This window comes from Rhinoderma darwinii, chromosome 3, assembly GCF_050947455.1.
Source record: "Rhinoderma darwinii isolate aRhiDar2 chromosome 3, aRhiDar2.hap1, whole genome shotgun sequence".
Lineage (NCBI taxonomy): Eukaryota > Metazoa > Chordata > Amphibia > Anura > Rhinodermatidae > Rhinoderma > Rhinoderma darwinii.
In genome coordinates, this window is record NC_134689.1 from 213,004,801 (window position 1) to 213,018,987 (window position 14,187).

Below are 14,187 nucleotides of genomic sequence, written 5' to 3' on the forward strand. Positions count from 1 at the left end.
TGTGCACTCTTGATCTGGCTGCCAACGCCTGTATTTGGATCTTTTGGCACTCTGTGCCCTACTACATTTTAATAAATTATCATTAAAGAATTATTTTAAACGTTTATACAGGTAGAACAAGTGTATTTCAATATATTATATGCATCCAAGAATGGTGCATTTGAAAAATACAACTCGTCCCACAAAAAATAAGCCCTTATACGGCTATGTCAACGGAATAAAAAAACAGTTATGACTCTTGTAATGCGACAGTGAAAAAAAATAAAATAATCCTTGACGTGCAAAAAGGCATGGTCATTAAAGGATTAAACTGATTTTCTTTTATAATGGCTTGTTAATTCCATTTTATCCCATTTATTTTCTTTCAATTACAATAAATTAGTTGTAATATTCAAAAAATTTATTCAATAACTGAAAGCTCCTTAACTGAAAACTTGACCACGCGCCTTTTCTGGACACTTTTCAATACATTCAAGGTAGATATAAAAGGCCCATAATAAATTTGATCCTCACCACGCCCTTTTTAAGAGCTATTTGTGACAGAAATCTGGTGCATCTTCTTGAGTACCCCCCCACCTCCATTGTTTTTTATATTGGAAAAGAGAGTGTCCAGCATCCAAACTACATTACGGGGATTTAGGCACAGTTGTAGAGAATGAGAAGCACTACTGGTCAACATTTTTCCCCCACTATAGAATGTAGTTGGTTACAGAATGTATCCAGAGAATTATGAACTAAAAACGTACTACACAATTATTATAATAGTTTTGTTTAAAAAAAAATATATATATATATAAAAAGGAACCTGACACAGAACCACGATACTGGTTATGTGGGTGGCTTATATTATAGAAAGACTGGGGATTTACAGTGACATAGGATAGTCAACTGCCTCTGGGAATAAGTAATGAAGATTGTATAATTGGACATTTTCTTAAGGAGTGAGCAATAACAGGTATTCTAGGGAAAGGAGGAAAGGAAATTCGTATTTCTCAAATAACCATGGTGCTGAGATTCCTCTGTATGTAAGAAATGCTTGCTTTATGTAATATAAATAACAGGAAATTGTATATTACATAATAACAAGGCAATTATTTTTGCACATAGGTATTTGTACATGGATCTATAATCAGCAGGAGTATTCTCTATGTATTTATTTTTTTACTTAGATGTAAATTTATGATATTCTGGTTTTACATTGTTCCTTAACCTGAAAGCGCTGAAAGTCATACAAATGATGTATTATTACTGTGCAGTATAGCAGACTTTTCCAAGGTAATTGGTTATTTGCCCACTAACTGCAATTCTCTTGAGGTACTAAAGTGTTGAAGTGTAAAGAAAATTATTTGAGGTGATGTTAGTTCTCAAAAGAACTAATTGTTTTGAATTTCAGCACACCCGTTAACTGCCCCTTCAGAGTGCATCCTCCAAAAAACTGACAGGTAGATAAAATGTTTGCTCATCTACTAGACACTTATTGAGACTTCTTAACAAATGTACCAGATGGTTTACTAAAAATGAAATCATTAATGATCTTAAGCTCTATTCACATCACCTGTTAGGAAGCGTCTGTGTCTTTAAGATCGCCATGACTACTGATCTTGCTTCTGGGCGGTTCTGTTTACTTCCTGAACCTATCCAATTCCTCTATCTTCTTCATGTCAGGTGTAGGGTGGAGTATTTATACCTGGCCTCCTCCCCCTTTCTTTGCTTGTGAATTTTCTCCTTTCTTAGGTGTGGTGATCATGCTCTCACTTACTCTGTCCCTAGACTTCTGGACTTCTTGGAAACTGACCTCGGCTTGTCTTTCGTGAACCCCTTATTTACCGATTTTGATGATCTGCTCCCAGCTGGTTTTGACCTCTTCTGTACCTGATTTCCACTAGCTCTGTTTTGGACTTCTGTTTACCCGCTGGCTGTCTGGTTACCTGTTCAAGTATTGCCTGCATTGCACCCCTTATCACTGAACTCTTTTAGAACAACCTGGGTTCTGTGCAGCAAAAATAATCCCGCTTGCGGTGGGCTCTGGCGAATATCTCAGAGTAGCCCTAGATTCTATTGATCAGAGTTGTGAATGATTTGGGGTTGCGGTTTTATTTGCATGCTTACTCCCGACAGTCCCCAGCAGCCGTTTGGGAATTGCGTAACCAGTGATTCCATAACATATTCAGAAGCCCATTTATATTGTTTTTGCACTATGGAACCTATGCAAGTCTTGGCGGATCAAATGCATAATCCGACTCAGCTGGTACAGGGTCTGGCTGTACGGATACAGCGGCATGAAACAGTGCAGGCCCAAGCAGTCATCCGAGTCGCAACTCCGGTTAAACCAAAGGTAAATTTACCTGATTGTTTCTCTGGTGATTATAAGTCTTTTGTTAATTTTCGGGAGAGTTGTAACTTATATTTTCGACTAAAACCTATCTCCTCTGGAATAGAGCAACAGCGAGTGGCTATAGTAATTCCACTCTTGCAGGGCGTTCCTCAAACTCGTGCCTTTCCGTTAAGACCTGATGCCCCTGAACTTTCTTCTGTGGAGGTCTTCTTTGGGGCCTTGGGTTTAATATATGGAGAACCAGATATCACTGCAGTGGCTGAGGCCAAGCTGTTATCTCTCCAGCAAGGACTGCATCCTGTCGAGGATTATTTTTCAGAGTTTAGACGATAGTCCATTCTTCACAGTGGGTGCTGTAATGCTGCACTACGTTGTCAATTCCGCCGAGGCCTTTCAGAAACTTTGAAAGATCTCCTTATAAATTACCCTCCACCCTTGTCTCTAGAGGATGCCATGATCTGGACTGACGAATACGAAACCGCAAAAATCAGAGATCGGCAATGGTCACTCCCCTCCTATGCACTGAGCTCCCTCCATCTGATGCACAAGAGTTCAAGCAGGCCCCACTATGTCTTCTCAAGAACAGAGACTTTTTCGAAAACGCAACGGGCTGTGCTTCTACTGCGGGGACGCAGTCATGTTTTCCCCACAATTTAAAAAATAAATCCTTTTGCCTGTAATATATGTGTAACATCCGCGGTCGCAGACCTCAGACTCCTATCATCCTGCAGACGTCTTCCTCCCCAGAGATGCTAGCACATGCGGCCATCCTGTCCTGCAGTGACCACTAGGTTGCATGCTCTAGCTCATACCCGTCCTTAATGGGCCAGAGCGTAGACATGTTTTAGATTGACTGATTGCTGCCATGATTACCCTGGACTATAAGAAGGGCCCTGCCCCTTCCTTCATTGCCTGAGCATTGTTGTGTTTACCCGTGTTAGTCTTTGCAAATGGTCCCGTAGTGTTTTCCAGTTCCCAGTGTTCCCGTTCCTGCTACCTGTATCCTGTGCTGTGTCGTATACTATGCCTGCTGTATTTTACCACGCCTGGTGTCTGCCTGCTGCCAAGGTCCCACTCGAGCCTGCCATTGCTACTGTCTGTATTGCCACAGGTACCCTTATTCGAACAATTGACTTTGCCTTGGTATCCTGTTTGGCCAGCTGCTATCCCGCTACGGTGGTTTGGCCCAGTGGGTCCACACACCCATCGTGACAGTATGGTTTAATAATGTTTGTATTTCTGGCCAAACGTTCGTAGATTGTGGTTCTGCGGCTAATTACTTGGATTTTCAGGTTGACTATCTCCCCTGTTCAGTTTAAGTACCCCAGTCAAGGTCTCTGCTATTGGCAATACCCCTCTCTCGGTCAAGTTCTCTACTCCGCCTGTTACATTGGAAGTGGGTACTTTGCATACTGAACAAATTACTTTCTTTATTCTAGAAAATTTGTCTTCTGAGGTAATATTGGGTATTCCATGGTTGCAGACACATAATCCGGTAATTGATTGGATAAAAGCAGATTTGATTAAGTGTAATTCTAAATGTTATGATTCTTGCATGTCTTTGTCTACTACTAGTGTATCTTGCAATGCACCAGCATTGCCTGATTGTATTCAAAATTTTGAGGATGTCTTTTCTTAAATCAGTAGTGACTCTCCCTCTCCTCATAGGCCATACGACTATCCCATTATACTTCTCCCTAATGCTATGCTGCCTAAGGGGCGGATTTATAATCTTTCTGCTCTGGAAACACAAGCCATGAACGATTATATTAAAGACAGTCTCCATAAGGGTCATATTTGTCCATCTACTTCTCCGGTGGGTGCAGGTTTTTTTCTTTGTTTAAGACCCTGTATCAACTATAGTGAATTAAATAAGATTACTGTCAAGAATCAATATACTCTTTCACTCATCCCGACCTGTTTAATCAGATCTCAAGTGGTTCTCTAAACTAGATTTACGTGGGGCCTACAATTTGGTTCGCATCTGAAAATGGGATGAGTGGAAGACAGCATTTAATACTCCTGATGGTCATTATGAGTATTTGGTCATGCCTTTCGGTTTAAGTAATGCTCCAGTGGTTTTAAAAACCTGGTTAATGATATTGTCAGAAATTTTATTGGACGTTTTGTGGTAGTGTATCTGGACGAAACTCTTGTGATTCTACCGATTGGTCCTCTCATGTTCAACATTTAAGGTCCGGCCTTCAAGTACTGAGGGAAAATTGTCTTTACGCAAAACTTGAAAAGTGTCTTTTTGGAGTTCAGGAAGTTAATTTTCTGGGATATGTGCTGTCTCCTCATGATTTTCATATGGTTCAGGCAATTCTTGATTGGGTCCAACCCATTTCAGTAAAAGCTCTGCTAATTATTACCGAAAATGTATTCATAATTTTTCCTCCATTGCCAAACCTTTGACAGATCTTACAAAAGTGGGTTCTGATCTTGTAAGTTGGAAACCTAGTGCGGTCTCTGCCTTTGAAACCTTAAAACACTGTTTTATAAAAGCACATCTACTTGTTCAACCAGATCTTCCTAGCCCCTTTATTGTGGATGTTGATGCCTCAGAAATAGGGGTGGGGGTTGTGTTATCTCAAGGACCTTCTGTATTGATTAATTTGCGACCCTGTGCTTTTTTTTTCTCACAAACTTTCTGCCACTGAAAAGAACTATGATATAGGTAATTGTGAGCTTCTTGCTATTAAGTGGGCGTTTGAAGAGTGGCGCGCCACTTTATAGAGGGGGCTAAACATCAAATTACTGTACTGACTGACAATAAAACTTGACTTTTTTAGAATCAGCCAAAAGACTCAATCCCAGACAGGCTAGGTGGATCTTGTTCTTTACCAGATTTGACTTTATTGTAACCTACAGACCCGGGTCTAAAAATGTTAGGGCTGACACATTATCTCGACGTTTCTGTTCCTCACAGGTCTGCGACATTCATCCTGAACCCATTCTATTCTAAAGGGATAGTGATTTCTGCAATATCACCTGACCTTGCAACTGAGATTACAGAATGTCAACACCTCGCTTCGCAAACCATTCCTTCCGGGAAGTTGTTCGTACCTCCTTAGTTCAGATTTCGTTTGCTCAATGAGTTACATGATTGTTTTGTGTGGTCATCCAGAGATAACTGGGACTAAAAGATTAGTGTTGTGGCTCTATTAGTGGCTGTCTTTGTCTCATGATGTGAGTACCTATGCCTCTGCTTGTGATGTCTGCGCTCGTGCCAAGACTCCTCGAACACGTCCTATGGGTGAACTGCTGCCATTGTTTGTTCCACAGAAACCTTGGTCTCATGTGTCCATGGATTTTATCACTGATTTGCCTCCCTCTGAAGGGAAAACTGTAATTTGGGTTGTGGTGACCAATTCAGTAAAATGTGTAATTTCATTCCATTGCCACAACTCCAATTCCAAGACTTTGTCTAAATTATTTGTTGATCAAGTGGTTCGTCTACATGGTATTCCAGAAAATATTGTCCCTGATAGAGGTGTACAATTTGTGGCTAGCTTCTGGAGAGCTTTCTGTAAGAAACTTGGTGTATAGTTATCTTTCTCTTCTGCATTTCACCCTGAGACTAATGGACAAACTGAGCGCATTAAGCAAACCTTGGAACAGTATCTTAGGTGTTATATTGCTGATAACCAGGTTGAATGGGTCTCATATCTTCCATTAGCGGAATTTGCCATAAATAATCACCACCATGTTTCTCTTGATACCTCGCCGCTTTTCTCTAATTATGGATTTCATCCTCGTTTTGGTTCATTTTCCGCCTCTTCTAGTGATAACCCTGAGGGTGAAGTTTAATCAAATAAACTGTGCACAGTTTGGGCTCAGGTTCAGTTGAACCTTAAGAACTCCCAAGTTACTCAAAAGAAAAATGCTGACAAAAAACGTACGATGGGTCCTGTGTTTGGTGTAGGGCAAAGGCTGTGGCTCTCTAATAAAAATCTCCAACTGAATGTACCGTCTAGCAAGTTTGCTCCTAGGTTTATTGGTCCATATGAAATTGTTGTAATTATTAATCCTGTATATTTTCGTCTGGCTCTTCCTCAGTCTTTTAAGATTCATGTTTTTTTACAAATCTCTCCTTACATTTTTTCCCACCATCTAATCCCCGCAAGAAACCTCCTCCTCCAGTTCAGGTGGAAGGAGACGTGGAGCTTGAGGTGCAGTGGATTGTGGATTCGAGAAGGGTCAGGGGTACTCTCCAGTACTTGCTGCACTGGAAAGGGTATGGGCCAGAGGAACGAACTTGGGTTCCGGCCTATTCTGTGCACGCTAGTCCTCTAGTTAAAAGCTTTCATTTAAAGTTCCCTTTGAAACCTAGGTCGAGGTTTAAGGATCCGGTGGCCACTCGTAGTAAGGGGGATACTGTTAGGAAATATCTGTGTCTTTAAGATCGCCATGACTACTGATCTAGCTTCTTGGCGGTTCTGTTTACTTCCTGAGCCTATCCCACGTCTCTGTCTTTTTCCTGTCAGGTGTAGGGTGGGGTATTTATATCTGGCCTCCTCCCCCTTTCTTTGCTTGTGAATTTTTCTCCTTCTTAGGTGTGGTGATCAAGCTCTCACTTACTCTGTGCCCTAGACTTCTGGACTTCTTGGAAAATGACCTCGGCTTGTCTCTCGTTAACCCCTTGTTTACAGATTTTGATTATTTGCTCCTGACTGGTTTTAACCTCTTCTGTACCTGATTTCCACTAGCTCAGTTTTGGACTTTCTGTTTACTTGCTGGCTGTCTGGTTACCTGTTCAGGTATTGCCTGCATTGCACCCCTTATCCCACACTGAACTCTGTTAGAACAGCAAAAACCATCCAGCCTTGCGGTGGGCTCCAGGGAATACCTTAGAGTAGCCTTAGATTCTGTCGATCAGAGTTGTGACGGCTTTGGGGTTGCAGTTTTATTTGAACGCTTACTCCCAACAGTCTCCAGCAGCCTTTTTGGAATTGTGCAACCAGTGATTCCATAACATCATCTTGTTCCATTCCTTTGGCCAGCAGTTCTATGCTCACTGTGAAAAACACCAAAACCCTGATGGACCCCATTATAAGTCAATGGTTTCTGTCTGGATTCGTTAAACCTGTTTGAAAACGGATTTATGATTCCTATTATTATTTTTATTCTTAACAGTGCCATTGTAGGAATGTCATTGCACCATTAAGACTAAAAATCATGATGATAGTGTGAACAGAGGGTTATATGGTAGCTTTGCACTTATGTCTACTTTACGTCATACATATAGTAATGACAAAGAATTATGTGTGCCGTATATGCATTTTGCACAGGGTTATGTTCTCATATTTCCTAAGAATATTTGATTTTTCTATGTATACTAGTCTTTATAAATAACATCCAAAAATAGCATCTTTGTCACAAATTAGTATTTCCCCTGTGGTATTGAAATACCAGACACAATCCACATACATAAGTGGTGTGTTTCTGTGATAAACAAAGCAGGTCTTATTTTAATGTCATAAACCCCTATAAGATATACTTGTTTCTATGTATTTCAATAAATATCTACTAATTTTCAAAAGACACTGTAAATAATAATTTTTAGGTAAAGTTACCGATGCCTTAGTGATTTTACTACGTTACAAATAGAGAATTAGGTTCAACACTTTAAACTAGTCTCATGTGCTCTAAAAGTGAACTTTCATTTGAAAAACTAACAACAAAGATAATCTAAAGAACTCAGCAGCCTATCTCTGCTGACTAAATGGATAAGAATGGTTCCTTTACACTTTAAGAATTCACAGGAGGTTTAGCCTTTGGATTTATTAGTCTATCTTGCAATATAACGTTACATAGAAAAGATAAATAGCTGTGAAAATATGGAATTTTCATTTATGTATTCTTTAATAAAAATGGACAATAAGGGACATGTTGTAAAGTGAAATCTAAAAATAATACATTGTACTGGGCCATTCACTTCCATAAAGTTTCTGATAGGATACAGAGCAGTATATAGGATCATCCACCTGGTTTTAATTATAAATTCATTCTTGTAAGTGATTTGAAATTGAAACCTTTTATTTTAATTCACCATTTTCCACAATAAATACAGCATTATTTTTTTTACAAAAGATATCATTGTTTGTTAGGCCCAACAAAAGCGTTCAAGTTAAAAATATAAGAAAAAAAGTGTCTATGCAGAGAACTTGCAATTTATATATCTATACAGTTACCAATTTATAGTATAACATACTGCATAATATTCAGGACAACTAAACACAATTCATTGTATTCATTTTGGAGAAATGTAGTTAGTAAACTTACAATAAAGGAAAACCCTTCACATTGTAAAAATTAAATAAAATTAATTTGAATTCTTAGAACTTTATGACACATTACAATAGTTTATTTCTAAAAAGTATTAATTTTTCTGTGGGAAGAATGCAAGGGTCCCCACATATAGATACATGGAATCTATAGATCTGGGGTCAAACCTGGCAAATTATGTGAAAACCAAAAATACGTCATACCCAGGCTAAAATCCCATCATTCAGTCAACTTTCAAATATTATTAATGAGAAGCTTATAGGGGTTATTTAATCACAAATATCGGTGGCCTTTCACTAGTATAAAGTCTCAAAAGTAATAGGTAAGTGCCGTGCCACTTTATCTTCTGTAGGCTCTTCTTTCTTCCAGGTGGCTGCATGGACTCCCATTGTAGGTAATGGCTGTCCATGCAGCTACCTGAAACAAGTGGAGTCAAAGGAGACAATAAAATACAGATATATCCCAGCACTGCTACCACTCTGTTCTTACAACCAGCGGGGGTCACCAAGTCAAGACAAACAACCGTATACTGTTTATTGATGTATTTTGGAGAACTTTACATTCCCAAGGTCCATCTTTTGGACTAACTTCTTGTCTTAAAACATAGTATAAAGACGTTTATGCAACGTTAGCGCTCCCGAATATAAACTGTGATTAATGATAATGGGATGGAGTCTTTATTTAAAAGAATTTGTGAAAAAATTACACTACAGGTGCAAAAGGTCACTTAATAGAGATTTTACCTAAATATAGTGTAAACCCAGCAAGGCTAATACTAAAGAACCAAAGGGGAAATATACAAATAGTAGAAATATCTAAATTAATATACAACATATACTAAATGTCTTCAGGTATAAGAACATCTACTCAGGCTTGCCAAGAGAGTTTGCTACAATGAAGATAAAAACAGAAACTACATTCGATGGTTTGGCAGTGATGCTGGCATTTTCTATGTAAATTAAATACATAATTTTATACTTTATTCTTTTTGGCTAACAGTTACTAATGGATTGTATTTTTTTTGTTCTTAGGCAATACATATATTTACAATCTTAAACCAGAAAAGAAAATCTTTCTTACCTAGTGAGTAAAGTGACTGCCAAGAAAATAATATATTTCCCCAATACAAAATGATAACATCGAGTCATAGATATATAAAAATGTCTGAAAATAGTTTTTCCCTGTAATAAATTATTGAATGTATTCCCTTATATAATGCAAATAACAAAATGGCCATTCCCCCCTAATAATATTTAATGCTTGACTATGGGGGAAATGTATCAAAACTGGTGAAAAGCAAAAAAATAAAAAATAAAAGTTGCCAATAGCAACCAATTATGTTGCCGATTTAATTTTCCAATGGGCATCTGAAAACAAAAAGGTGGAATTTGATTGGTTGCTATGGGCAACTCCTCAACTTATCTCTTGGATCGGTTTTGATAAATCTACTCCTATGTATTAATTCAGCTGTACTCAGATAAGTGAAGAGATATATGAAATACAAACTAAATACTGTAAATATTCAAGTTACGGATAATGCAAATTCCCATATGAATACAAATAATACAGAGGAGTGCAAAGGGTTCAGCCATGAAGAGGTAAAACTGTGCAATTTGTAAATTGTGTTATTATAAAAAAACAATGTGTGTTGAAGTAATATTAAATCAAAAATTATAATATGAAACTTACATTATGTTTTCGGTTTAGTTTTAATTGTTTGCTAAACCAGCAAAGCCATCTGCACATCAATCAAAATACATATTTATTACATTTTTACCATCATTTTATCGATGCCAAAAAGCCCAAATATTTACCTCCATGGTATTTTTTTAAGTTTATATCATTATTGATGTGTTCTATCTTAGAAAACATCAGTAAAGGGGTTGTCTAAGATTAGAAAAAAAACGTCTTCATTCACTTGAATGAGGATAAGTTGAAATACCAGCCCATGGACAAGAGTGGCAATGTTTCTGGAAAAAAAGCATACCCATTTTTGGACAACCTATTTAAGGTCAGGTACACACTAGCATTTTTTTGCTGTAAGTTTATTTATTTACCTGCATTAGGTCTAAAAAAAAATAATTGATCGTACTTACTGTACAGCCTTGCAGGACACAAATATGTAGATCTGCATTTGGATCCTAAAAGTTGGAAAACAGGTCCTGAATGAACTGATACAAACTATTTGTATAATCTGCATGCCATCAATATTTTTTTAACATAAATTTGTATTTTTAAAGACTAAGGCTAGTATGGATCCAACTATGGCTGTGTATGAATGAGAAAGGAAAGGCTCATTAACACACAACATTTAATCAGTTGTTTTATCCATGTAACAACCAATGACCTGTAATTAAAAAACATTTTGATTATATTATTTACTATATTCTCGGAAAACAAATACAGAAAGAAAAATAATTTGCACACATATGTTATCATTATATCAGAGCTACAAAAAGCATGCAAAATAAGAAAGTAAATGAATTTTTATTATATTCAACTTGACCATTTTTGTATTTTTTTTGTATCATTACAACTATACTCTTACTATACAAATGCTGCTCATCATTTTGAACACACAGTAATTTATACAAATTAAGAAATATTTTCTAAAAGACTTGGCAGATTTGGCAATAAATTATTTTTAAGCTTACAATGAAATCACAAAGTTGGTACAGCGTATGTTATGTTGGTGTGCAAAAAAAAAATCAACCTTTGGCTATTATATTTATAAAAGCAGATGTTTACCAACTATATAAAAAAAAGTTTAACATATTCTTCTGTATACAAAATCATGTAGTAAATTGGAATATGTGGGTGAAATGTACTTTGATTTTATGATAGGAAAATTGTCTTCAAATTGACGTTTTAATCAGCTAGGCAAGCTCCATTGCCATCATTACAGTGCAGTTTTACTTTGTCAGGTTTATGACATGGCCAATAGGTCAGTGTTTTTTGCCATATTAATTATCCAATTAGACATTTCATAGTCTTAGAGCTTACCAATTTATACTACCGCAAGGGTTTAGTTGATTTTGCCATAACACAGGCAAGAACCAAAAAAGCAAGCCAGTTTCACTCTTAAATATTAGTATGGTGTCATGGTCACAACTAAATTTAGGAATTGGAATGGGCTGAGCACCATTGTTGTTATTGTATAGTTAACCCTTATAACAGTTAATGTCAACATATTTCTATTACGGTTTTTAAGTTACAGTTTTGGTAGGAAAAAACTTTTAGTATATTCACCTATATATTTTAGAATATTTCGAATTTCTTTAATTCTATTTTTATTTTATTTTTTTATTTTTTTAAGAAGTCACAATACATTAAAAAAGTAAATCACTTAATAAAATGAGTATGATATTCACAAGTCAAGAGAAATATGAAGAATTCATTGGTGAAAATAATTTTTTTTAAAATGTCTAATTGTTATATTTTACTTTTTAATTATATATGTACTGTAAATACACTTTGACAATTCTGCACTAGTCTTTAAAAAATACATGCATTTAACTGGAAATGCTAGTTGTAGGACTACAATTACCAAAGAGAACAAATGCATGTTTTAACTGAAATGCATATTTTGGATGTATCCGCAATTCATATCTATTAAATTTGAGTGTATGGTACTGTTATATCTCTTTAAGTATCTAATATTTTTGTTAGCTGGGCTTTGCTGAATACTGCCTCTGAGAATATTTAGGACAAAGCTAAAGGTTAAAAGCTTAATTTGCCTAAATTATGTAATTATCTAATTTATCTTAAAATTAAAGATGTTATTTAGATATTATTTAAAATGGCAAATGGTAAAACAATCAAAAATAATCAAAATGTGTTTCTTTATAATATACAATCTGTTTCTTATTTTTAAATTAAAAAAAAATAGTTAACCATGTTTTGGGTCTTTATGTCCCGATCAGTAGCAGATTACACAACAATGCCCCATAACTTGGGTTAAGTGGAAAACAACACACCATATTTGCAATGATCAGAATTCCGTACATACTCTAGGGATAAAAAGTTCGGAAATGGTGGGTATTCACCACTTACAGTATTTGCTACATAATGCATTAGCCATCAGTTTTTGGATATTAAAGATCCATCTGAATTTATGTAGTTAATTATGAAAGGCAAATAATAGAATAAATGTTTAAGACATCATACTATACAATGATACCCTTACCGTATATTCATTTATACTACCAATATTCAATTGCAGATTACACTTGGAAAGTCATTGTGAACGTTAATTGATTAGCCTCATCACATTGCAGAGCTTATGTTTTCACACAACAAAATATTCACCCAGAAAAGAGTACCAATTTCATCCTAACAAAAATTAAATAGCAGCAGCATGAGCATGCTAAATACCATTGGTAAGTTTCCTAACCAAAATGTTTCCAACTGAATATCTTTCAGTCTTGAGAAAGTTTGGTTAGCGATGATATACAGAACCACATGTACAAAACTAGAGTTGAAAAGACTTGCACGGAACCCATAGAGATTCACAAAGGTCAAGCGCTCGAACACCCACCAAATGTATATGCAAATATTATACAGTATACACTCATTTACCTTTCCATATCTGATGCTCACAAAACCAGTAGAGTATATATGTCTTTGTGTTTGTACTCCTATTTGGCAAATCAAGCCATTCAATATACAATATAAGGCATTTCAGTTTGTTTGTTTTTTTAAAAAGACTAACCAATATATTTGCACTTGACTAAAACAGGAGCATTTCAGTTTTTTTACACATACATTTATATATTAAAAGCATTAGTGCTCTTCTAAACACAGTGCACAATAATAAAATAGATCTGATGTACACAAGTAGGACGCATATAGGGCTGGAGTGCAACAAACTGAAGGTCAAATAAATTTTACAAATCATGTTGTACAGAAGCAATAGTAAAGGGAGCCCTTTTACATAAAGTCATTGACGATGCAACGAAGAGATCATCATAGTTTGTTCAATAAAGCACATTTACTGTAGATTTCTGTTTCGATGGCATAGATGATGCAGCTTTCACACATGATGCCACTGAGGATTTGACACTCCAACATGCAGACTTTGTAGGTTTCTCTGTGAATCTTTCACAGATGAATAAGTCACAGCATTGTCACAGCCATTCTTCATTTATCTTAATTAAGTGACCTCATTTAAGGTAAATCCAAGGTGAATCTTTTGGCAGGATGTTGAATTAAGAAATGTAGATTTTGGTTTTCAGGGTCATAATTGACAATGATTACTACCAGATAAAAGCCAGAGAAGGACAAACTGAATGCCTATCATGGACCAGAGCGAAGGACTCAAACCAGATACACCACCACAATCACTGTCATCCTCCTACAAAGAAAAAAAAATCAAGATGTATTTAGTATAATTAAGACATTAATACCCAATGTTTATCAAGTAAGTAAATTGTCATACATATTCTGACAACAAACAATGGTGTATCTTCTTACTAAACTACTAAAGACAAAACAAGTTACTGTAGAGAATAAATAGAGAATAAAAAAGCAATCCGGCATATGGACATCATAGAGGGGGTTTACCA

General features: G+C 36.3%; 1 protein-coding gene across 5 annotated transcripts in view; it reads right to left on the reverse strand.

Moving 5' to 3' along the window:
- Positions 1-8,202: 8,202 nt before the first annotated feature.
- CACNA2D1 (calcium voltage-gated channel auxiliary subunit alpha2delta 1) overlaps positions 8,203-14,187 on the reverse strand; it is a 737,376-nt gene continuing 731,391 nt past the window's right edge. For all 5 annotated transcript variants that reach the window (XM_075857358.1, XM_075857356.1, XM_075857359.1 and 2 more), the window contains one exon: positions 8,203-13,976. In XM_075857358.1, coding sequence (XP_075713473.1) covers positions 13,860-13,976 — 117 coding nt within the window. In that variant the 3' untranslated portion in view covers positions 8,203-13,859. The remainder of the gene's footprint in view (positions 13,977-14,187) is intronic.